Source organism: Electrophorus electricus, chromosome 6 (genome assembly GCF_041902795.1).
Source record: "Electrophorus electricus isolate QZ-2024a chromosome 6, ASM4190279v1, whole genome shotgun sequence".
Taxonomy (NCBI): domain Eukaryota; kingdom Metazoa; phylum Chordata; class Actinopteri; order Gymnotiformes; family Gymnotidae; genus Electrophorus; species Electrophorus electricus.
This window is the reverse complement of record NC_137502.1, coordinates 2419769-2445489: the sequence shown is the minus strand read 5'-3', so window position 1 is coordinate 2445489 and position 25721 is coordinate 2419769. Positions and strand designations below refer to the sequence as shown.

General features: G+C 40.2%; 2 protein-coding genes across 4 annotated transcripts in view; one reads left to right on the top strand and one right to left on the bottom strand.

Moving 5' to 3' along the window:
• Positions 1-24381, bottom strand: part of eif4g2b (eukaryotic translation initiation factor 4, gamma 2b) — a 77738-nt gene extending 53357 nt beyond the window's left edge. Inside the window, exon 1 of the mRNA XM_081715315.1 lies at positions 24240-24381. Within this exon, the coding sequence (XP_081571441.1) occupies positions 24240-24381 (142 nt within the window). The remainder of the gene's footprint in view (positions 1-24239) is intronic.
• The window catches only part of mgat4c (mgat4 family member C), a 109645-nt gene continuing 100043 nt past the window's right edge, over positions 16120-25721 (top strand). For 2 of the 3 annotated variants that reach the window (XM_081716786.1, XM_081716784.1), the window contains exon 1: positions 16120-16565. The gene's annotated coding sequence lies outside the window, so the exon portion shown is untranslated. The remainder of the gene's footprint in view (positions 16566-25721) is intronic. The other variant, XM_035524882.2, reaches the window with a different exon arrangement.

Genomic DNA, 25721 nt, shown 5'->3' with positions numbered 1-25721 from the left:
ACTTTTGCTCGGCTATACAGTACTGAGTCATTTTGTGTTGGGCCTGCGTATTGCATCAGAATGCTCTGAGACAGTGGGCTGAGACTTTGGGTCATCCATACCTACACCAAAGGAAAAATGCCAGAATTTGGCTTTGTTTAGTAGCGGATATGTGGGAAATGTTTGGTTGATTTGCGATCAATATATTGTCCTACACGTGAACAAAGAAAAGTACAAAGTTTGTCACAAATCCAGAATGAAGGGTGAATCCCTTTTGCAAACGATCTTTATTTATACAGATAAGCACAAAATCTCAAATCACAGCTTGGTCCTGGTCCCCTAATGACTTAGACTTTGGAGGATGAATGAATATAAAAAAGAGAAAAGTTGTTGTGAACTTAGGGAGGCAGAGATAACCACTGTAGAAGCAGATGAAAGCAGATCTCTTAAAACACTGATCACAAATCTCTGGCTATTCAATCAGAGGAGGTGCTCAGTGATAAGGGCTCAGACGCGGTGTTTCCTGAGACGGTGGCCTAATTCACTTTGCCTTTTGTGTTCCTGGCTTCTGCTCCCCAGGATGTGAGTTTGCAATTTGGTCTCCATGTTTGGAGGCAGGTCTGAACATTGTTTGCCAGAGGGCTCCTGAGATCAGTCACAGTGGGGCGTGTGGCAGAAAACACGACAAAGACATTTCGCATAAGGTGACATAAATCAGATTTCGACATGGGATGTCAGGAGAAATTATTATGGCGCTTGATAAAAAAAGAAAAGTGAAAACACAGCCCTGCCAGTGTGTGAGTGTACAATACCGTGTGTGAGTAGAGCAAAGTGCTCGTTCTTCTCTCATGGTGTTGTACGGTCCGCGGCTCCCACCGGCCTCTCGCAGACGCAGTCAGGATAGAGGCATTTAAAGGCAGACACATTTGGGAAGGAGTGTGTTTAGCACAGAGAACAGATCTGTGGTCCCAGCTACACCGACTACGACAAGCACCGGTGTGGCTTGGACAAGCGTCATATTTTTCTTCAGGCCAATTTGAATCCACTCTAACTCTCAGGTTACCAGCGGCTCATGGCCGCATGCTTAGCAGGCTCTGAGCAAGTGCTTTATCTCCAGGTAAACAGTGAGGTACAGATTACTGGAGCCTTAGGAAGGAGGAGCACCGTTTTCTGGCTTGTTTCAGGGTGGAGACTCAGGCATTTACAGTGGCTTTCACTTCGATCATGCAAAATTTGGAAGTGAACACCTTTAAATTACCATGGGAAAAAAATGCTTTTGAGAGAACATTTGTTGTGGGTTGAATATGTTTACATGTAAAACAGATATATGCAGAAGAAAAAGGAGAAAAAGGAGAATTCCATAAGAGAAATGCATTTGAAAAAACCCTCAAAAAGCCTTTGAACATTAAACAAGGTTTTGTATGAAGTACGCACTCGCAAATCCCTCAAATCTGTTCAGAGCAGATAGAGAGGTTTTAATTGCTTTCCACACATTTAATTAGCTCTGTTTATTTTGATTCAGTACTGTGAAGACGAAACAAAAGATAATTCTGTTATTCATCAGAGAGACAGAGGGTTTTTATGTTGGAGGGAAAACAGAACCTAAATGAAATTTCAGAGACTGTAGACTGGAGTCGCAGATTTCAAGGGCACGGTTCCCGTGGTCTAAGCATGCTCAGTAGCGGCTGGGCCTGCCTGTTGTTGATGCAACCCACTTTGCATGGAAATAAACAAAAGGGCTGAAAGTCGCCTGTCATCTGGTGTGAGAGCCATCCATCATGTGTGCCTGCAGCTGACATTCACTCTGCTCCACTTTTTCTCAGCCGCATTATGTCGGTCGGCAGGTGCAGCCAGGTGAACGCTGTTCTCACCCTCAGAATGCCATGTCTCTGTACTCTACTCATGACTACCACCTCATAGAAGAGTCCTCAGAACTCATCGACAATGCAGATTCTCACATGACAAATGCAAATGCCACACTGTGATACATTTGCCAAAGCTGGGCCTGAAGCCTTGTTAAAAACACATCCATTAGTGCTGACTGTCCCATTGTAGACTTAATACATCAGTAATACACATTACACATTTGGAAATGTTGTGTGTATATGTGAAATGAGACATTTTCCAACTTAAGTCAAAATTCTTCATTGTGTAAGAGCTGATATTCACAGGGTATCGGTTGGATAAGCTATTTTACTCACACATATATACTGCATATCAGGTACATATTACTCCTGAGCCTCAACCTTCTCCTCAGTGCTAGAGTCCTGCTGTGTAGAAGTAGGTTCCCTGAGCTACCCAGGGCATAATCTATTTGAATGCCCATTTCTCTTTTCAAAAGATGAGAGACATGGTAAAAAAAATCTCCATCACAGAAAAGGCTGATTTTCCATTCCAGTGTGAGTCTCCCAAGTCTTTCACTGTCCCAGCAAGCGAAACATACGTGGGATATATGCAACTCTGTCTCTTCCTTTCATGTTCAAAACACCTCACTTCAAAAAAAGGAAGGGGGTGGGGGGTGGAAGAACCTTCAGTGTTTTTTTTACAGGACGCTGAGATGATATGCGTGTGTTTGAATTTCAGCTTGCCTGTCAAGTGAAAAGTTCAAAGAAGGAGAGGAGTTGTTTTTTTTTAATATTCTTAACCTACTTTGAAATGGAAAAAGTGCTTGAGACTATGCATAAATCTCATTGGTAACAATGCACCAGGACATTCACTATACCGCCTGCTCCTTCTGGTATAGCCGCTTAAACCCCGTATTGGTAGTAAAACTGTCCAGCAAAGCTTCTAAACATTATGAGTTATGAGTCCAAACTGTATGAGTGTTGTGGGAGAAATTCAACATTTGCTCTCATTTCAGCAGGTCAGTCAACCGATCTGAATAAAAACACTAGTTATTCTCAAAATGTTGATAATGATACCATGTTGTAGGTTTCTGGAAATTAAGCTAATTCCCTAATTTAATTTGTGTCACTTCCGTGCAGTGTATATCTTATTGTAATGCACATATAAACAGAAGCAAAGCACCACCTTGGAATGAGAAGAGTTTATGGACAGAGAGAATACAAAGTAATGCTAAAGAAGAAGAAGCCAGACAAAACATCTTTTTTAATCACAATACTTATCATTGCATATCCCAACTTCTGGGGTCAGAGCACAGGGTTAGCTGTTGTACCGCACCCTTGGAGGCAACAGGGCTAAGGGCCTTGCTCAAGGGCCCAACATCGGCTCAGACTTAGACTCAAAACCACCAGCTTCCGAATGACAGCTCACAGTCCTAACTAAGAGGAAAAGGCTGCTCCCAGGCAGCAAGGAGTTACACATACATCACCACAGAGCATGTGTAGTGTTGCTCTTATCTTCTAGGTTTTACTAAAAGGTTTTCCTATAACCCATTTACATTTTGGTTTTTTTTCTGATGAAGGAGTCCCTGTGTCGTCATTGTTGATATCATTATTTTCCATTATCTCACGTAAGACAACATTTTATCCAAGATGGGAAATTTAGGAGTTTCCAGAAAAAAACAAAGGTTTTCAATCTTTACCATATCATAGCATTCGGCCAGTGATGTGTTTCACAGCATTCGGTTAGTGATATGTATCGTAGCTTTAGGGTAGTGACATGTATCATAGCTTTAGGGTGGTGATACGTATTGCCCACAGTTGTCAATACTGGACTGCTGTTTCCTCCATTGAATTCATTAATAAGGAATGATACTCAAAAGTTACCGGTTTGGCACAGCTTACACATTTAAACTCAGGGTTGGGAATCTGGGTCCATATAATGACATGCAAGTGGCAGCTCTAAGTTGGACTGCACACCCCACCCCAGTTCAATGCAAATGTGTTCAGACAGCAGATCAACCTCAAAGGACAAGCAAAAACACTTTAAGTGCATACTGATCTCTCTCTGTCAGTGGATTTAACGGGTTTTGTGATTTTCTGTCCAAAGCCCTGGTGTATAAAGACATTTTCGATCATTATCGCTTAACATTCAAGGCAGGGATATAAAAATGCCTTTAAAGGTGGTCTGACAAACTATGTTTGGTTCTCAAAGATCTTAAAATGTTTTTTGACGCAAATATAACTGAATGAGCCTATGTAACATTACATAGAGAAATAGACATTGGGACCAGTGCTGCTTGAGAGAATGAGAGGCTGTTGGCAAGAGGTCAAACTCCAGCAGAGGAACCAGATGCCTGTAGATGTACAGAGGTTGAAGTGAGACAATATATTCCACGCTCACTGGACCTTGCTAGTACTGGGTTGGAGTCCCTTTTGCCTTCAGAATGGCCTTAATTCTTTGTGGCACAGATTCAACATGGTGCTGGAAATGATCCTCGGAGATTTTGGTCTATATTAATATGATCGCATCAAGCTTTTGCTGTATATTTTTCAGGTTCACATCCATGATGCGAATCTCCCGTTCCACCACATCCCAAAGGTGCTCTGTTGAATTGAGATCTAGTGACTGTGGAGGCTGTTTGAGTGCAGTGAACTCATTGTCATGTTCAGGAAACCTGTTTGAAATGATTTGAGCTTTGTGACATGGTCCAAAGCTGGGAACACTGTGGTCATAAAGGGATGGACATGGTCAGCAACAATCCTCAGGTAGGCTCAAATGGTATTAAGGGGCCCAAAACATGCCAAGGAAATCTCCCCCACAGCATTACACCACCAGCAGCAGCCAGAACCGCTGATACAAGGCAGGATGGATCCATGCTTTCATGTTGTTTACGCCAAACTGTGACCCGAATGTCACAGCAGAAATCATTGGATATTTTTCGCTTTTTCAGACCCTAGAGATGGTTGTGTGTGATCATTGCAGTAGATCAGCAGTTTCTGGAATAGTCAGACCAGCCCATCTAGCAACAACAACCATCCCACATTCAAACTCACTTAGATCCTCTTTCTTCCCCGTTCTGATGCTCAGTTTGTACTTCAGCAGGTCATCTTGGTCATGTCTACCTGCCTAAATGCACTGAGTTGCTACCACGTGATTGGCTGATTAGATATTTGTGTTAACGAGTAGTTGGACAGGTGTGCCTAATAAAGTGGCTGGTGAAAGTATGTCTACAGTTCTGCATTCGATGCTCTCTGAGAATAACAGGCATTTTTACTTTTTTAGAGCTGTAATTAGATCACAGCTTTCCAGGTGAAGGCAGTAACACAGCTACCCCCTCCCCCCATGTCTTCTCGTTCATTTTTGTCACTTTATTAAACCTTTACCATTGCTGCTCTATTAGCATGTGTGGATATGAAGCTGCGTTATTTTATTTGCCTTTTAAATTAATCCCAGTCATTAAACAACACTACATTATTACGTGTGCTTTAGTGTCACGCTTGTTCTTAACTAATCTTAGACAATTATATGTGAGCAGTGTTATACAACAGCTCACTTTCAAGAAGTTTTTTTTATATGATGTGATGTGTGTGGAGAATCATTAACGGTCACTTCAGACCCTGTAACCACAAATAAAACTGCCCTCCAGTAGAACCTGCTCTGTGCACTAATCAATATGAATTATCCTTTATGTCACGTGCCATGAATGTAATAACAGGATCAGAAAACTGAGAGACACAACTGGATTTCTTCCCCTCTGAACACTATTCTATAAACTATAATATTATATATTTATATACATACAGTAGATATGGTACTTATATACATACAGTAGATATTACATAAGAATCATACAGCATTTAATATAATTGATTATGTATGATATTTAATTATGCATGCTAATTACATTTGATTGGCATCTTTCCCCATGTTGCAAAATATTCTTAAGCAGTATATGTATATTCATACAAAAATAAATAATATACCCATGCAGTAAGCATTTATTCTAAGCATCACATTAACGCGAATGAATAAAATAATAATAATAATAATAATAATAATAATAATAATAATAAAAACTGTTCTGTAAGCATTTATTCTTAGTATGACATCGAAACCTATGAATACAATTATAACTGTCAACAAACAAAACATGCACCTCACTGATCTGTTTACAAAGTACCACGCCACTAAAATCATCTGCGGATGGTGTATGCACACAGACACACACAAATATGTAATATTTTTATTTCAAATTAATTAATTTAATTATGTTAGAAAATACATAAATATACATTATGTAAGAAAATACATACAACCTCTGTGCTATAGTCCATGTTTACAAATATATTGAAAGATATTGCTCTAATGAGGCTAAAATGGCATATAATTAGCCTTTAGCTATGACTCATTATTCATTATTTTTCTGAATAATAATCCTTAATTCCCATACCTTTGGTCAGACTGTGAATCTGAAGTAAAGATAATTTTATGGAAATTAGAGATAAGAGTGTATACATGCATAAGATAGGAAAAGCCTACAAAATAATGAGACATGCTGGATCAATTTTGAAATTGCGCCATACCACCCAGGCAATGCCTAGACAAGGTCATCGTTCAAAACATCAGAGACGGACTTGGGTCTGTGGGGGGAGCCACGGAGAGGCCACCAATCATGCTGAAGCCACCAAGAGGCTACCAATCACACTGAAGCATCCACAGAGAGGCCACCAATCATGCTGAAGCAACCGAGAGGCCACCAATCACACTGAAGGATCCACAGAGAGGCCACCAATCATGCTGAAGGATCCACAGTGCACCAGTCAACAACAGTATTCTACATACAACCACCCTGTGTAGGATGGCTAGAAAGAGTTATTATTGAAGAAAATCATATATAATCTGGAATTTACTAGAAAGCATCATAGTGACGCAGCTAACATGTGGGATAAATATTTGTGGTCAAATTAGACAAAAATGGAGATTTCTGGCCAAAATTTAAAATGCTACATGAGGTATAAACCAAACACTGGCTATTACTGAACAAATACCATCCCAACAGTGAAGTGTGGGGGTTTGGGGGGACACATCACAGTGTGGAATGGATTTTCCTCGGTGGGGAATGAAGATCTTGTTAAAACTGAAAGATGGATGGATGGTGTGCACAACACAACTGCAAGGCAACCTGCCTTGCAAAAAAATCCTAAAGTTTGGGAAAAACTTTCAGGAGAACAATGATCTCAAGAACAAGGCCAAAGCAACACAAGAGTGGAGAACAACTCAGTGGTGGATGTTCTACAATGACCAATCAAACTTCAGGAATTTAAAATGTAAAAAATCATGTGACATTCCTATAATAATAAAGAGATTAATGCAGCATCCTAGTTAATGTGACCTATAGCCTGTGCTAATGTGGTCTATAGCCTATGTTAATGCGATCTATACAATGTGTTAATGAGAGCTATAGCCAGTGTTAATGCAGTCTATAACCTGTGTTAATGTGATCCAGAGTCTGTATTAATGAGATCTATAGTCTGTGTTAATGTGATCCATAGCCTGTGTTAATGCAATCCATAGCCTGTGTTAATGTGATCCAAAGACTGTGTTAATGTGATCTATAGCCTGTATTATTATGATCTATAGTCTGTGTTAATGTGATCCACAGCCTGTTTTAATGCAATCCATAGCCCGTGTTAATGCAATCCATAGTCTGTGTTAATGCAATCCTTAGCCTGTGTTAATGTGATCCAGACTGTGTTAATGTGATCTATAGCCTGTGTTAATGTGATGTATAGTTTGTGTTGATGTGATCCATAGCCTGTGTTAATGTGATATATAGCCTGTATTAATGCAATCTATAGCCTGTATTAATGCAATCTATAGCCTGTGTTAATGCGATCTATAGCCTGTGTTAATGTGATGTATAGTTTGTGTTGATGTGATCCATAGCCTGTGTTAATGTGATATATAGCCTGTATTAATGCAATCTATAGCCTGTATTAATGCAATCTATAGCCTGTGTTAATGCGATCTATAGCCTGTGTTAATGCAATCTATAGCCTGTGTTAATGTGATCTATAGCCTGTATTAATGTGATGTATAGCCTGTGTTAATGTGATCTATAGCCTGTGTTAATGCATTTCTATCCAGATAGGTGGTCTCTTGCATTGTTGCCATCCATAAGGCATGAGAGCTCACTGAATGATTGGCTGGAAATTAAAATGATAGTATATGTGTAAGTGAGTATTATTCACGAAGCACATTTAAAACAATGGATGTTGACCAAAGTGCTGTACAAATTCTCTAAACAAAAGACATCTTTTGGTGACTTAGTGGTTAGCACTAATGCTTCTCAGCACTACGGTCTTGGGTTTGAGTCCCTATCTGGGTGGAGTTTCCATGTTCTCCCTGTGTATGCATGGGTTCTCTGGAGTCTCCAGTTGCCTCCCACAGTCCAAAAACATGGTTAGGTTGATTGGATACTCTAAATTGTCTTGTATGAATGTGACATGTGTGTAAGTATATATATGTGAATGTGGGCATGAATTTCCAGGGTTGGTGCTCTGTCCTGGTCTGAACCTCCACCCCTTCGCCAACACCCAGCGCAGTCCCCCAGGGGGCTGTGGTCTCCAACTGAGAGTACGCTGTTCGTAAGTTGGCTGCCGCTTCTCAGTGGTGTGTGAGTGATAGTAAAAGCTAATATATGTCTGTCTGTAAAGTGTCCTCGAGTATGAGAATGGTACTATATATATATGTGTGTGTGTGTGTGTGTGTGTGTGTGTGTGTGTGTGTGTGTGTGTGTGTGTGTGTGTGTGTGTGTTAATAATAATAATACACATTTTCACTGTCAATTGCTCTAACATATAACAGAAACACACTCTTACATACACAGTGTCACTCATTCACACTACATTAGATTATTCCAAAGAGGCTACTGAATAAAAACATGATTCCAGTTTGGATTTGAAGAAGGCTGCAGATGAGCGTCATCTAAGCTTAGCTGGTAGACTTCCCCTGAGCCTTGGTACTGCAACAGAGAAAGCACGATCGCCTTTCATCTTCAGTTGGGATCGAGGGCCGGTCCAGTGCAACTGAGAAGAGGACCGTAAGGAGCTGGGAGAGGATGGATAGAAAGTATGAGTGCCATTATATTTCTACTCCTCTGAAGACTGTCTGGAGTAGGAGCATCCACATGGACAGTATGTCTCACTGAAAAACAGGAATAAGATTATTATGGTTACAAATATGGCACCAACCAGCAGGCTTCATGAAAAATACAATCAGCACCCATTAGGCCTGAAGTGCCTTAGATATCGAACATAAATACTAGTATGATGAGATCCGACTAAACCAACGACGAAGTAGCTGCTCAGATAACAGGTAGGAGGTGATGGAGATATGTAACCTTAGAACACCTTTACAGTAAGACCACCTGTATCAGGTAGACATTGTTTACAGTTTTGTATCCAATTAGACAACAGGTAATACAATTTGAGAGCCACTCAATCCTGAACGCTCTGGCCCTGCAACACTGCCGTCTCAGCTCTCGAGACCGCGCTCTCATTTTACGCATGACAGCACAAGTGAAGAAAAAAATAAATCAACAATTGCTTTATCAAATTCTCTAATGATGCTGCAATAATGGAATCACACCATTAAACAACAGCAATGAATCTACTTGTAAATATGAGGTTTGTCAAGGCCGTTCATCAAAGTTGAATTATGAAGCTTTAAATGTCACTAATACAAACACTCCGCCACTCACTAACGTGGGAGAGCTGAGAACAAAACCCCGGCTTCAGAACTGTGGAGCTGCATATGTCACACGTGCATGGATGCAAACAGAAGTATGAGGACGCTGCGGCAAGGCAGCGAGTTGTTTAGCTGGCTTGGTTTTAGAATAGTTTTTTAATAGTTTTATATAGGAGTTGCATAATCTACATTGACTGATATATAAATATGAAACATGTACACATTGTGTGCTGTTGTACACTCATTCGTCTACCGATTCCCTGCATGCTCTCCTGACAGATGACCCTCCTGTTCTTGTAAAATCTGCCTCAAACCTGAAAGCCTTTGAAACTTTCACGCAAATCTCTAAAAGCAAAGCAGTGAACAAAAAAAACCAAAAAACCCTCCATCGGTCTAAAGTACACACTCCTTCGGAGAATACTGAGATGTCTACTTTTTAAAAGACTTCCTGCTTTGTAAATGACTCAAGCTCCATTGTGGAACAGAAGAAGATGAGCAACGTGTCACTGGCTGCTGCTAGCAGAGCACCACCGGTCATCCACCGGGAACTGAGGAGCGAGTGGAGACCAGTCTATGGGCAGTTAGTGCTGGCGTTCGGCCAGCTCACTAGAGAGATGCTGGCAAATCTTTGCTGAGCAGAACAGCAGCTAACTCTGCTGTTATTCATTTAGGTGGTGGTATGATCTTTGGGTGTTGAGCTGGTACGGGTTTATCAGGCAAGGCAATGCTGTTCACACGTGGCGGTGACAGTGCATTGCCACCCAAACACATCCAGCCAACAGTGCTCCTGTGGTCTGGAAGTGACCTTTGATGAAGTGCTAGAGGACGGCCAACACACGGGCTGTAGGCTATAACTACACACCTACAACCTGTACCTGCAAGGTATGTGCTCCTCAAGAAGTAGCTGCTGAGTGCTTTTTTTTTTGGTTCTTTTCTTCTGTCAAGGTTGTGTGTGCCAAGCTCAAAGGCCTTTTCCACCTCTGCGCTTGGTTAAATTTAGTAACAGTTTGCATTTTTTTCTTTTTGGTTAGAAAGGTCTCTACCTTGAGCTATGCTCTGGCACTACAGAACATTCTGGAGTACTGGAGGTTACAGGCTGGTTTTGGAATATTAAAGAACTTTAGCAGCCCAAACTGTACAGCTACTCACAAAGCTTTATAAAACATCTAAGTGTGCTGGTCCAAAAAAAAAATATTAGTTTGCTAATTATTCTTCAGTCATTTTGTCATTACCTATTCATTACCCATTCATTTGTCATGACATATGCTCACTTGTATTCACACCTTCAAGGCCCTTTTGTATATGTTAGTGGATGAAATGAACAGAGCGTCAGACATTTGGTGCTACATAATGCTCCATGTGAACCAGTTCGGCTCACTTATACAGACGTATGTATGTAAGGAAAAAGAACCAACTAAACGCCAGTTTAATTTTGTCCCACTTCTGAACCTATATTTATAACATCAATGCATAATCAAGGCAATTAAAAACCCAAATGTCGGCTACTAAAAATCTATCGCAACATATTACGTTTTAGCAGAACATCTGGCTACGTGCTACACAATATTTCAATGGTGTTGAAAAATTGTTTAGAATGACTAATCCCAGTGATAGCATAAACAGCCTGATTATTTGATGAAACTGACCTCTACTATCTATAATCAAATTGTTTTGTGTGTGTGGGCCATTTTGAGAGCTCAGTATTTCAAATGGAGTTTGTATTTTGTGGCTGTCACATGTTCATCACATATGTCTGTTTTTATCATGTTTGTATGTCACGTGTTTATCACATATGTCTGTCACATGTTTATCATGCATGTCTGCCACATGTTTATCACATATGTCTGTCACATGTTACAGATTTTTGCTTTCCTTTTTCCTCATCTGGTAATTCGAGGGCCAAACATAAACAAATGCATTTATGCTCACCCCTGTGATTCCGAACACGTGACACCCCGGCACTTGATAACGTGAGCGAGGTCGGCGCACTCGAGACCATAGCGTGGAGAAGCAGATGTGACTGTTAGCACTCTGTCTTTAATTACCAAGGAATTACTTTCCTCATTAGCATTAGTGTAATATTGGGTCCATGAAATAATTGAAGGAAATTTTAGCACCCTCATAATACGGTATGATGAAACAGAGGTTTAATTCCACGGCCCTGAAGGAGAAGCTATTCCACAGTGGACTGAAATGGCAACTCTCCACCGATAGCTGTGTGTAGCTTGCGTTTGCCTGTTGTGCAGACTACAACGAAACTATTAGATGCACGATAATTTGCAGGAAAAAAATGTATGAGAGCCCAACCTACAATCCATCATTCCACAGGCTGAATGTAGGCAATTCAGAACCATCTAATTATGTACGTCAGGGTATGCAGGGTTACGATATGCATCCTGATAAGCTTTGCTAAACACGACCCTGCTGTACATCACGGTATTGTAGGTTAAGAGTGTAATGTGCGTTATTTTCTGGGAATGATTTATATATTTTTGTAAAAAAAACCAACATATTGTCCCTGTGCTACTAGTTTATGCAATCACTGTGGTGGTGAATCTTCCAGGGCATTATTTCAACATAGATTAGACAAAGAATGCTAATCACTCATTTTAAATCTGGGTAATACATTTACAACACTTCATTATCTTACTTATTTTAAAAAGAAACGTGGAAGACATGTTCTCATTTAGAGGTGTAAGTCCATTATTTGGTAACTGAAAAATCACCATATGAAATGACTTATTGGGACTGATTATAATCATATATATCTTTGAACATTCTGGACCAGAAAGGTTTTTTTGTTATTAACTAAATCATTTACCCAGTATGTTTTGCAGCAATTCCAAAATATTGGTAAGACACTTTCTCATTTTGAGTGGCACTAGAGTACAAACCACACATTCCCACCAGATGCCATATCCATGCATTACAGAGCTTTGCATTGTGCCCTACATATGTGCAAAAGAACATGAAAGTCTGAAGGTTGGCTGGCGAAACGTTGTAGAGAAACATCTTGATCAAGTTACCGCACTGCTTGTAGTTGACGAACATCTAGTGTTATCTAAGGCCCATGATGGGTAACATGTTTCCACATAGAATAAATTAAATTTAGTTAATGCTACAGCATGAGAACTCTGGAGACACCATGCCACATTTATTGATCACCATTCAGCCCCAGTCTTCTCAAAAATGTCCAAAATCTTAATTATAACAATACGAGGTGCTGGTCCTAGAGCAGTGAAAAATGGAAACATCCACTAACAAGTGAGCAGCATTAGACAGAGTCATAGCAACGAGTTCCATGCAGATACCAGTGGCAACCTCAGTCGAGTCTCCTCTACTTTCTATGCACAGGACAGGTCACATGGCATAAGCTGGAGATATATTGTAACCTTCAGTGTCACCCCAACCACTGTCAAAACAGGGGAAGCAGAGATGTGGAATACATTTAGTCTGTTATTTTCCAACATTGACAGCTAGAGACGTGCAGGTCACCTACTCCCACTCGCGGTTTTGAGTAGCACACATGCACCCAGCTGGACTATTCTAAAATAACAAAAATAATGTCTTAAAGGACTTGAACTTGATCCAAAGAACATGTACATTTACAAAATGTAAAAATGATCATCTGTGAAAAAATACTTTCTTTTAATCTGCTCATGTGTTATAAACATACCATATAGCACATAGTATTTATTTTATTTTTTTTTCAAAATGAACTTGCCTGATCTGAGCAGAAAAATCAAGACTGAACTGGGGATGAAAATCCATCTACACATCAATGCACTGTACTAAGTTTACATTTTTATAGCCTTCCCTTATCACATCATTATGATTTACTTTACAATGCAATGCCTCAAATGTATTCCTTATACTTCTATCCTACATCAATATGGAATATAAATTGATTATACAAAACACAAGAAAAACCTATACCATCAGTATATGTAATTCGCAGCCAAACCTCATATAGCCAGTCAGAAGTGACTACTTGTTTAAGGATCACGGTTGTAATTTGTAAGTTTGTACTGTGCCTAGTGTTCTGTGCAAGTCTTGTCAGTCTCTTTCATGAACAGTCTGTCTCTGAACCACTGAGCTGGATGTTATGAATAATTAGACACGACTGCATCTAACCTAAATGCACCTACATATACACTGACATTTACCAATGTATATTTAAGCCAACACACGAACTGCAGTGCAGGGCCAATGGCATGTGTAAATTGAGGAATTAACTTTGAGGAAATTAAAGTACTGCCCTTTTGAAATAAATAAAACATCTTCTCCCTTTGCATTTTACACTTCCTCAACACAAATGTACAAGTCTACCATAACACTCTCTGAGGTGCTGTTGCTTAAACATCAGTATGGCCAGAAGAGTAATCTTAACTGTTACCTAACAATGTCCCCCCCAATTAATATATGTAAATATTTTTCTATTCTGATAATTATATATTACATCATGTTTAGACAATCAACTAGTTTTAGAGTATAACTCATACCCCAGAGTTTACCTTTGTGTTTCCAAATGAGATGAAGCAGGCCATTAACTTACATCTTTGTTGAGCTCATTTTGCATTCATAACTTTATTTCCCAGCCCTTCATCAAGACCCCTTGGTGGTGTTCAGTGTGATTACTATAAAGCTCACATAAGGACAGACACCTGGGGGATTAAGACTCCCATAAGGATGTCCATGGCAAATTTGACCTCAAATAGCACAGCAGAAATTGTATTTCAGCAATGTAAAGGTTTCTTCCTAACTTTCAGAAGACATGCAAATAAACAATAAATATGCAAATAAACATGATAGATATGCAAATAAACAATATAGTCACACAAATAGATATAGACATGCAAATAAACATGATAGATATGCAAATAAACAATACATAGTTACACAAATAGATATAGACATGCAAATAAACATTACATAGTTATACAGATAACCAAAAATGTTTTGAAGAACTTCCTTGTCAAAAACGTACACATACGCTGAAAGACACTGAAGCAAAATTTCACTTGGAGAAAAGAGATCTTTCAGTAAAGAGACTAAGAAGATGAGACTAACTGCTGCTATTTCATAAGACTTTGTTCATTTGCTTAACGCACAAACAGATGGCGTAGCTCAAACTAAAGTGACCGGGTGACACACAAACAACTTGAATGAAGACACGTTTCTGGTGGAAAAAGGAATACATCCAAGGTCACTGACCTGAGCTGACGAGCATCCTCTGTAATGTGCTGACAGGCCAGCTGTGTATTTCTGGACAGTCTGTGCACATCAGCAAGTTTGGGTTCTATGATGTGTCAGGATGTGCCCAAACACACCCCATTACTGATAACATTAACATACTACTACTTGTGACTAGATAGTGATAAGATGAACATCTTTAAAATCTTTACTTTTTAAAATTATTATTGCAGTTGGCATCACCATGGGATAATCCAACAAAAATAAACTGGAGAGAATATGGAAGATATATTATTATACAAATTACTTAATAAAAGCTAACGTAAGATTTGGATGGTGAGTTGGAAACATACTGTGAGTATTTTGCGTGGGTGGAAAAAGAATCTCATATTTTAGAGATTCACAGATCAAAGAAGAACAGCCTAATCTTGGCGCATCATTAACATGCCGTCCAATGGAGGGTTACATTCTATGCTGGAAAAATAAACTTTGCTTCACCATATAAGAGGCCAGTATTGTTACAGTGGCCAGAGTCCTCAGGTGAGTGACAGAAGATGTTCTCCACTTATTGGAATTCCTCAAACGTATACTTCCCTGACCGAGCAGCAGAGTCTCTCAGCAAACAACTGGTCATAAACGTGCATTGTTTGTTGTTTACAGTGACTAAATAGACTCTTTTAGTGCGTTCAGATTGGACACGTATATAATGCCTAGACTCTTTTTCACGTTAAATGACTCTCCTGGGTTTCATTTGTACTGAAGTTCATTTATGTTTTTGGATTCCATAAGAAATCACCAAATAGGCACAAAACATACACAGACTCAGAAACAAGATTCTTCAGTGTCAAAATGTGCTATTACAGGATTACAGGATCTTTTTAGAGCCACCTGAGATTATGATTCATGTGTAAACAGGCTAGTAGAAATAATTTATTGTAATTTATTGTAGCATAGTATTGTTTATTAAAGCAAGATAAAACACACACACACACACACACACACACACACACACACACACACACACACACACACACACACACATATATATATATAAATAAATCTTAAGAAGATTCCATGTCAGTAAGTCAGTGTACTGTAGTAAGAGATGTAGAGAGATTCAAAATTGTAGTGAAGTACACAGAGTGTCCAGAGAAACAGGACGTTTCTGACAGAGGTCAAAATCAAATGTTAAAGTAAAGTGCTTCTGAATTATAAGTAGGAGGAAACCTTGTGTTCTTCACTACTATATATATATATATATATATGAATGAATATTTCAACATATATAATCAGTATACCTAGAGCAACTTATTATGCAACTTGCAATGCAGACACGGCCTACTGTACCCAGATATAAATGTATAGCTTGTCCTAATGATCTTGATTTCATTTGCAGGGGAGCCTTGCTTAAGCAGCCTGACACTGTGACTGCTTTACCTTCGCGCACCCGCTGTCTCACGCGGAGTCTCGTCGGTATTTTCCCACAGTCAGCAGTAGTGAGAGGACGAAGGCGCGCGGGTACTGAGCTCCACTACCCGTTCCACCGTAATAATAGAATCTAGATCAATTTCTCATATATGCATATAACGGAGGGATTCATATCGCTCGGTGTTCATTTCACAGAGTAGAGCGGCGCCGGCACGGAGGAGAGAAGACTCACGAACATCTCGCTGCGAGATTTATTGACGGTGTGTAGCTGCTGCTGGTCCAGTCTGGCTCGCAGAGCCCGCAGTATGTGCGAACGAGGAAGTTGAAGACCGTCTCGATTCCTTCTGGGACCTCGGCGAGTGCTTTTGACGGTAGGAGTAGCACTTTGGTACCCGCTCTTTCGTTTTCTGCGTTAAATGGTGAACAACCCGATTTTGTTGGACGGTTCATTGTTAGACCGAGTCTCACCTGCGACATCCACCTTTCAGTGCAGCCCACTGCAATTTGCCACAGATCACCCCGCGAACAAATGCAATACCGGAGTTGTCTGTTTAAATGTTCTCCGTCTGTTCGCCTGCTGGGTTGCGCGTCTTCATCCACGGGTGTGCCATCCTCCACTCCGCACACACGAACGCCTCACACATGAGGAACGACTGTAGCTCAGTTAGTAAATGCCTTGGCTTTCCCGAGGTTTGGATATGTTTGTCTCTTCTATGGCAGGTGTCTGAACCTGAAGCTTTTGTATGTGTATGACATGTTTACTTGTTTTACGCGGATTACACAGGTTGTCACACACCTCGTGGGTCGATAAACTTGGTTAAAAATACTTTTTGGACTGTCTGCGTCTCTTTCGTAGGCATTGTGCAATGGTGGTCTTTGCCAATTATATATTGTGATGAATCTCAATCCTACTGAAGTTTGACAGAAGTACGTCATCAAAATGTTTACAGATCGTGCTATCCCTCGATGTCACCACACGAGATATTTTACTTTTTTAAAAAAACTTCATGAGTTGTTGAGTGTCAGAAAGAAAGAGAGAGATAGAAAACAGTTTTAATACAGATAAAAGTTTTCTGAGGCAATTTCCCATGGTATTAGCCATGTGACAGTAGCGGCTCCCCCCGGAACAGCTTTCCCATGGTCACCACTGCAACGTTGACTCGACCGTAAGCTGCTGCTGTGTTCTAGTTGGTCTCCCAGTGCTTACCACTTAAATCCGAGTGCTATTTAAAGTCCAGTGTGTGAAAACTAATTTCTTAGTGTTAATTTCATAATATGTGACAACAGGTGTGTGCAATTTTTGTATTAAGAGGCACTGTGTTAGCCACATTAGGGCAGCACATACAATAACATCTGCCACATCATACCAGTGTTATACCACAGCATGTCATTACAGGCAGTAAGCGACAGGAAAAAAGAGATGTATATGCTTAATTAACCTCCCCTTTCCCCAAAAAACACCTGCCCTACCCACTCAAAGAAACTGTTTGGTATCTTAACATTGATCTCAGTTAGGAATCAAAATGGTTCAGAATCTTTTCAAATTCTCAGAGTTTATCCTTCATAACATACCTGATATGCTTCACATGTAATAGGTTGGCCACTTTGGAAAAAAAAAATTGTGTTTTTTGCCCTTCTGAATTTTTTCCAGAATTCAGAGATTAGGACAAAGTCCATAACAATGTGAAAACTGGCCTTAGTTCACTATAATTGAACACAGCATGTGTGCATGTGTGTAAACAGTTTATATAATTTCACTGTTGGGTAGTACAATCTTTTTAGGGCTAATGTTATTAGGACAGGCACAAATATATTCGCAGCTGTTGACATCTTTAAAAACATTCCCACTCAGTCCTGTTTCCATTTCGTTTTCAGGCGGCTCCTCAGAGGATGGTTTAAAGCCTGCAAAGATATTGTGCAGATCAGAAACTGTGTTTAATATGTAATCTCTGAGCCTGAAACCATCTGAACAGTAACTTGTAGGCATACCATTTCTCTCTCGCATTTTCTGAAAGAACCAAGTGTCTGCCTAAGTATAGCCCAAGACATCGCAGCATTTGCATGTTTTCAAACTACTGGTGTCTCTGCCACAATGCAGGTCTAACAGTAATTGCTGCAGTAAATTGCCTTCTGATTATGTTTGCTTATGTTCGTCACGTAAAAAAATATTATGGTCATGGATTTCACGTTTTGCAAACATTGGCAAAGAACCTACAGTGTTTTGTGCGGAAAGTTCAAAAGTGTTTTAGCAGTAACAGTTACAGGGAGTAAAAAGGATAAAGTTTTGAGAGTTGTGAAACAGTTGTGAAACAGATAGTATATATATATATATATAAAACACACAATTGCTTCAATTGTACTTGGTCACAAATGCATCTGTCAAATGGAAATGTAAGATTCCACATTCAACTCTGTGTGACATGACTCCGGTTTTCCAATTTAATCTTTAATTGTTGAGAAACACCAAAGTGGCTCATTGGTACCTCATTGGCACTCCCATCCGTCTCGATAAGGAACATGCCTTCCTATTGTATAATGCATAAACTCTGTGACTCTTGAGTGTGGAACCTCAGCTCACAGAGACCGTGACTAATGAGAACCAGGTTTGAAGACGCAGGGGAAAAGCTTTTGGTGAAAGGAAAACGTTCCAGGCACTGATGGTGAACGGGAGCCACTGGAGGGAGGAGTTCCAGCACGCACTCCACGTCCGTCGTGGGCTTGCTGCGCTCGGTCACCACTTGCTGCTGTCTTGGGTTCGCCGAGCATCTTTCATTGCACCAGACCCTTTGCCTTTGTATGTTTCCTGTTCCAGCAGCGGGAATTTTGGTATCAAATTAGTAAAAGTGAATTAAACTTTGGTGGGCTATCTTAGTATTTTGTATTGCAGGAGTGGAAATGTGAACATGAACTTAATTCAGGTTGTATGAAAAGCATTGAAAATGTCAGGTGAAAACCATGGGGGCCTCTGTTATGTGCAAGGCTGTCACGATTAAAAACATGAGCATTTTTGTGTTTTTAAAATTGATTTATTTCGTTTTTTAAAAAATCTGTATTGCTAGTGCAATAAGCAGGCCTGATGCCAGCTCTCTGGATTGATGCTTCTTGAATGGTTTTTCTGGAGTCTCTCACTTATCATTTCACAAGTGTCTTTTCTTCACTGACTGAGCAGCGTCTGACATCAAAAGCGTGAGGCAGAATTATTATTCGACATACAATTACGCGCACAGAAAGCTAGCATCTCAGCCCACAAAAGCCCGTTTGTGCTGAGCAAAATGGTAATTAGCTGTCCTATTTTAATCTACTGTAGAAGTGCTCTGACGTGATGTCAGGCTGACTGCCCCAGAGGATTAAGGTAACTACGAAGAAGTGGAGCAGGTGGGTAAGGCGAGGCCGCAGACGCCCCCCCCCCGGCCCCCATATATCAACATGGCTCTTAACACAGCCTTTGGTGTACCTGTGGCTAGTCCAAACTCCTTTGCACAAGAGGTTTAGCTAGAGGACGTGTTATACTGCTATTAACCTTTGCATATCATTGATGTTGGTTGCTACTTTTGTAAAGTCTAAACTTAAGCAGTTTTCCTTCACTCTATTCAAGGGTGCAATTTAACAAGGGCAAGGTGTTGCCTGGATATGTGGGAGTTGTGCAGTAGCACTGCCGGTGTGATGCTTGTGAAAGCCCTAATTGTGCCTGTCTTCCTCTCTGTGAAAGGCGAAATTACCTCTTCTAGAGGGCTCTCAACGCAGGTGAATTGAATTTTCTCTGCATGAGAAAGCAGGTTAAAAAGGCGGGGTTTTTGGCAGTGTGGTTTTGATGAATGTGAGCTAAGATGGTGTGAGAATGAGAAGAGTCACTCTGAAGTCACGACAGAGAGAAAGGTAGGAGTGATTTAGCCCATCTGTCACATGTCCTAAATCATATTTTTTACAGCTACACCAACTATCTAACTGCAAAAACAGCTTTGGTTTGAGAAAAAGAAGACCAAGCTTTAATATAAGATTTATATAAAAACATTTGTAGGTCTTTATTCACTAATGTCAGCTATAAAACCATATAAATTCATATTTGGTCTACATTATCTCTGTTTTGTCTCACTGGGAGAAGCTGCTATCCATTCTAATGTGATATAGAAGCACTTGCGTGATTAGCAATACCAGAACAGCTCTTGAGATCTTAAGGGGTGTATGTAAGTGATGTGATACATTTTCTCTTACCCTTTTTAAAAACTGTGCATAATCACTATAATGTTAATATTTTTCATGTTTCCAGAAGTGAATGACTCTACAAGGGGCAATTCATTAAGTTTATGTGATAATTACACAGGTTATAATAGTGAAAAGGCACTTGTGTTTGGACATGGAATTGAGGGCGAGGTTGGTGCTTTACCTTTTTGCTCAGCAATGCTGGCATTTTTTTAGGGCAGCTCCAATTCTCTGTAACTCATACTCTTCTCGCCTAGACCTCCTTAGCTCTTGCACAAGGAACATATAACTATCTATTTAATCAGTTTTAACAAAAGCAATCAATCAAATATGGAAAATATTATTTTTAGATTAAGCCAATAAGTCATCTGACTAATATGGAAATTATGTGCTGAAATTGTGACTCACTTTTCATTTAATTTAATTTAGAGGTATTGTTTGCTATTTCTCATTCATCTGACCTTTTGGAAGTACTAAATCTCGATCATAATCTGAGTTCAAATGAATTATTAGGAATAAAAAATTAAATCAGATTTTTATTGCACTTTTCCTTCAGTGTGCTTTCAACAATCAGTCAATGACTAAACCAAACAAAATGGCTGACATTTCTTTTTTCATTCTAATCTAGTGACAGGGAGATCTATTGTTTTGGAAAATGGAAACCTACGATCAGGGCATTATTGCACAAAAAGATCCATTCTTCATAATAGCTAGCAGACAGGCATTCTCTTATTCTTGTCTCTTATTGATAGCTACTTACTTTTCTTAAAATCTTAAAATGTATTTTCCTCCCCTGCTAAGGTTTGTTTATTCTGTTGTGTAACTGACCTGTATCAGCAGTTGTGTAGCCTAATTTTGCCTAATAGGACTTACAACATATATGTGTTGGCCAGACTTACAGTGTCATCCCTAATGCTGCTGATGAATTCGGTTACACGCTGCAGCATTGATGTTTTCAGTGTGTTCAAATACTTTTGCAGGCTTATACCAGATTTTCAGGCCAAAAGAAAAAAGGAATGTCAACAGCTATGTAATAACACAGTATACAGTGTACAGATGACTGTATATGGGGTAGAAATATGCATATGTAGTCCTGTTACATATTTATTATTCTGGCTTTAGAAGCCTGATGGTATCAGTCTCCTTTCTGTAATGCTATATAATAACTCTATAGTTATAGTCTACCTTTGCCTTGCTTTGATCATCTGCTATTTGAACACCTTTAAAGCATCTACGTTTGGCTGGCAGTGCCTGGCTAGCTGTGTGCTTTGCTGTCTGCCCCACTGGCTTTGAAAGGTGCAACATTTACGCTGGTTCCACTTCATGTGTTCCCTTCCCTGCTCTGGCAGGCCTTGATGCCACTGGCCATGAGAAATCACCACTCTCTCTGCTTTGGAGTCATGCGGCACAGAGGTGCATAACAACAACAATGAAAATAACAACCCCCGTCCTCTCCATGATAACATCAACCCCCCTAAAAACTGTGCCATCAACAATCAACAATATTGAAGCTTTTATTTAAATACAACATATGACCTGTCCATTCTTCAACAGAGCTTTCAGAACTTCACAAGTCTCTTACTCAAGTACAAATGCTACAGTAAAATACTCTGGTAAAAGTTGAAGTATAGTTTTTTTTTACTCTTAGATGTGCTTAAAAATAAAATAAATAAATAAATAAATGTACCAAGTACTTATTTAAAGCTGTTAATTACATTTGGGCAACACTCGACATTATGTGCAAATAATGCTTTATAGTAGTCCCGAATGCATTATTTGCAAAATCACACAAATTAAGTTTCAGTTATACTTTCTTTTAAAAAAACGAATAAAGAGTTGATGGGCAGCCATAGCAACACCGACAATAAAACCCTGTGGATGTATAGAAGTAAAAACATACACAGAAAAAACAAAAAAACAAAACACTGTTTTCTTTTTTTATATTCAGTAATGAAGAACCGAAATATGTCCAAAAATATCAAAAAACAACTTAATTCATGCTACAGTTCTGATTTCACATTCATTTGGATTTTGATTGGCTGACAACTTGGTGCTTGGTGAGGTACCTGTATAGAAGTAGGCAGATTAATTTTTATAATTTTTTTAAAATTAAAATTTGGAGTAACGGGTTTTAAAATGTCCTGAGTAGAAAGTACAGATTTTTCATATGAAATGCAGTGAATAGAAGTAAAAATTATGAAGTGACAGAAATACTCAAATACAGAAATAAAAAAAAATACATAAACACAGTAATGAAGTCCATATACTCTGTTACATGCAATCTCTGTGTGTGTTTTTGGATAACTGGATGTTTATTCAGTGTTATGGCAGAAAGAGTCTCACGCTGTGGACTAGTAAGAGCTCCTCGTTGTCTTCACTGTCTCCTCTTCATGACTGTTCACTGCGATTGCCTCACAGGCAAAATGCTTTTCACTTCATGCAACGTGCTTTTAACATATTGTAATTAACTCTGTGGGCCCTGTTCTCATGTCACAAAGAGCAACACCTAACACCTACCGCTACTGCATATTACGAAGTCATGAGGGCGTGTCCAGAAGGCAGACGCCATTTGCATGCATGCATAATCATGAGCATTTTGCTCAGAAGGGTTGGCTGAAGTGGTGTATGATTAGGAGGGTGTCGTAATTAATTAGTCTTCCCAGCCAATCGTTTCATGCCTTTTTATTGGCAACACTAAGCGCACCGCCCGAACACAGAAAGGCACGAAAAGACATGAGCAAATACCCGAATCTGCAGTAATGTGTTATTCCCCTTCTGTGTTAAAGCACAGGATATTAGGCGCAGACAGATCCTTCACAGGAAATGAACAGGTAAAAAGGCACACGCCTGGTGCAGTGAGAGACAGTGTGATTGTAACGTGTCTGACATTATTTTGCACAGCTGTGGGAATGTTCTGGAACATCAGGTTTGAGTATGGTGATGGTGTGCTTTGGTTTGTCTCGTTGTATTATCATCTGGTTGGTTAAGGTAGGCTCTGAGTTCACTTACTTTTGTCTTAGATTCTGTGAAATTCAAGGCTTCTCGGGATGTTTCATGTACATGTAGGTGGTGACGGCTAATATTCCTGATTTTACAAGCCTCCTTTATTGTTCCCTGGCAGGCTCTGAGAAGGTGGCCCACATGCGGCCTGTAGCGTCTTTTGTTGCATTAACTAGTGATCTGATGTATACCGACTGCGAAAGAAAGCCCATTACCATGAACATCAATTCCATGCATTACACACTCCAGCCTGTAGGGGGGGTTTGGTGTTGGTGGATACATACAGGGGATCTGGGGAGCATGCTCAGAGGAGCACTCCCTATTCAAGCCTCCTGCATACTCGTTTCCTTCAGGAATCCGACAGCAAGCACGAATAAGCACAGGACGTATCTCTGTTCTTAGGGTAACCGACGCCAACCTCCAGAAACTCCCAGACCGGCTCCTCGTATGCACAGATTACATATTAAGTGTGTTATAGAGGTTATAAGAATGACAAGGCAATTGACATTATTAATGCAGTGAAGAGGGGCTGAGGTGCTCGGCTTGGAGGAGAGAGCGAGGGGGACGCTGGATGCTTGGCATTGGTGAGCAGCTACTCTGCCGTCTGTCAGCCAGAGCAGACACCACCTCTCCTGCTAGAAAGGAGGAACACAAAAAGTTCTCCATGAAATATGCATCAGTCAAAGTGAAAGTAAGAACAAAGGCAACAGAGTGTGTGTGTGTGTGTGTGTGTGTGTGTGTGTGTGTGTGTGTGTGTGTGTGTGTGTGTGTGTGTGTGTGTGTCGGAAGTGCTTACTTATTAAACAGCCACCCGTCCTGCGCCAGCTGTTTGATTGCAACTCTACAGCACTGTTGAATGCTGGGAAAGTACATCACATGGCCATCCTCCTCTTCATCCTTGGCCTCTTCCTCATCCTCCAGCTTGCCACTGTTGTGCCAGAGGAGCAGCTGACTGAGCTCTACCTGTAAGGGTGTTCGCTCCGACATCTCTGTCAAGACAGACTTAGGGTTCACCCACCTTCCCATCATTCATACAGCAAGCGAAGAACATAATGTCCATTCCATTCATTTCTGACTTTGTTTGGTATCTTATTGTCTCAGGATTGCAGCTGAATCACATTACATATTTTAATATATTTATATCTCAACTTCTATACCTCATGCTGTCTTTTTCTTCCTTTCGTGCTCTCTCTCTCACTCCTCGCTTCTGTGTGAATCTCTCTCTCTCTCTCTCTCTCTCTCTCTCTCTCTCTGTTATTTCATGCTTTGAGGAGCTGACATGTCAATTTGGCTGCTGCCGTAAGTGTCGAAGCAGACCAGAAATGAGCATTGTGTGGGCCGCTGTCACTCAGCGAGGGAGCCTAATTGACTTCCCACCACCTCTGCCCTTCTGGAAGCATATTTTCATTTGGGGACTCTGGGATTGATCATATGAATTTCTGATACCTGTCTGAAGACCAGCCATTATAGTTAATTAGTTGTGTCCAGGGCTCTTGTCAGGGTGTCAAACTCCGTTTCAAAATGTTCCACTTTTAGGAAAGCTGAAAACTTGAAACGAAAGAAATGAGAACCAATAAGGATCCAGGTTTACAGGAACAGTTGGAGACGCTTTGAGAGGCCAGGGGAGCACAGGGAGAACCCAGGAATCCAGGGCCCCTTGAAAGAACACAGCCTTTGCACTTTCCTTATAAAATATATGCCATTAATTGTTTTCTGTCGAAGGCACAATGCAGACAATGTTACAGTCCATTTTCCCATTGCTCAGTCTGATTCTTCCTTTTCCCTGCCGTGTGGGGTGTGTGTGAAGGGTGTGGTGGAGTTGGTGTGAGGGAATGACCACCTACATGACATCTGCCTCCTTAATTATAATGAGGCAGCCCCTTGAGTGGTCTGCTGATTCTGGGTTATGTACTGTTTCTTAGAAAAGACTGCGGTTTTGACCTGCGCACTGGACATTGCTCACAGGCCTCCTCCTTTGCTTGGTTGACTGTAGATTTATGGGTTTTGCCTGTCGGGATGCTGTCACTGATCCTCACCTCACGTCTGCCGTCTGGGTTAGTACCACCGTGCCTCTGCCCTTTGGCATCTCAACGCAAAATTAGAATCACTTTCTTCAATTGCTGCATGATTTGTGCATTGCATTTTAGTTAGAATTGTTTTTATTTTGAAATATGTAAATGTCTGTTGGAAGGCAGTGAATTAGTTCACACATGCAGCTGGAATTGTTTGGGTTCTCTCTAATATCGAGCGTAGTCAGAACCATCGATGTCTAAATGGGGACGGCATACAGAGAGAAAGAAAGAGGCAGAGGGGTTGAGAGAGAATGG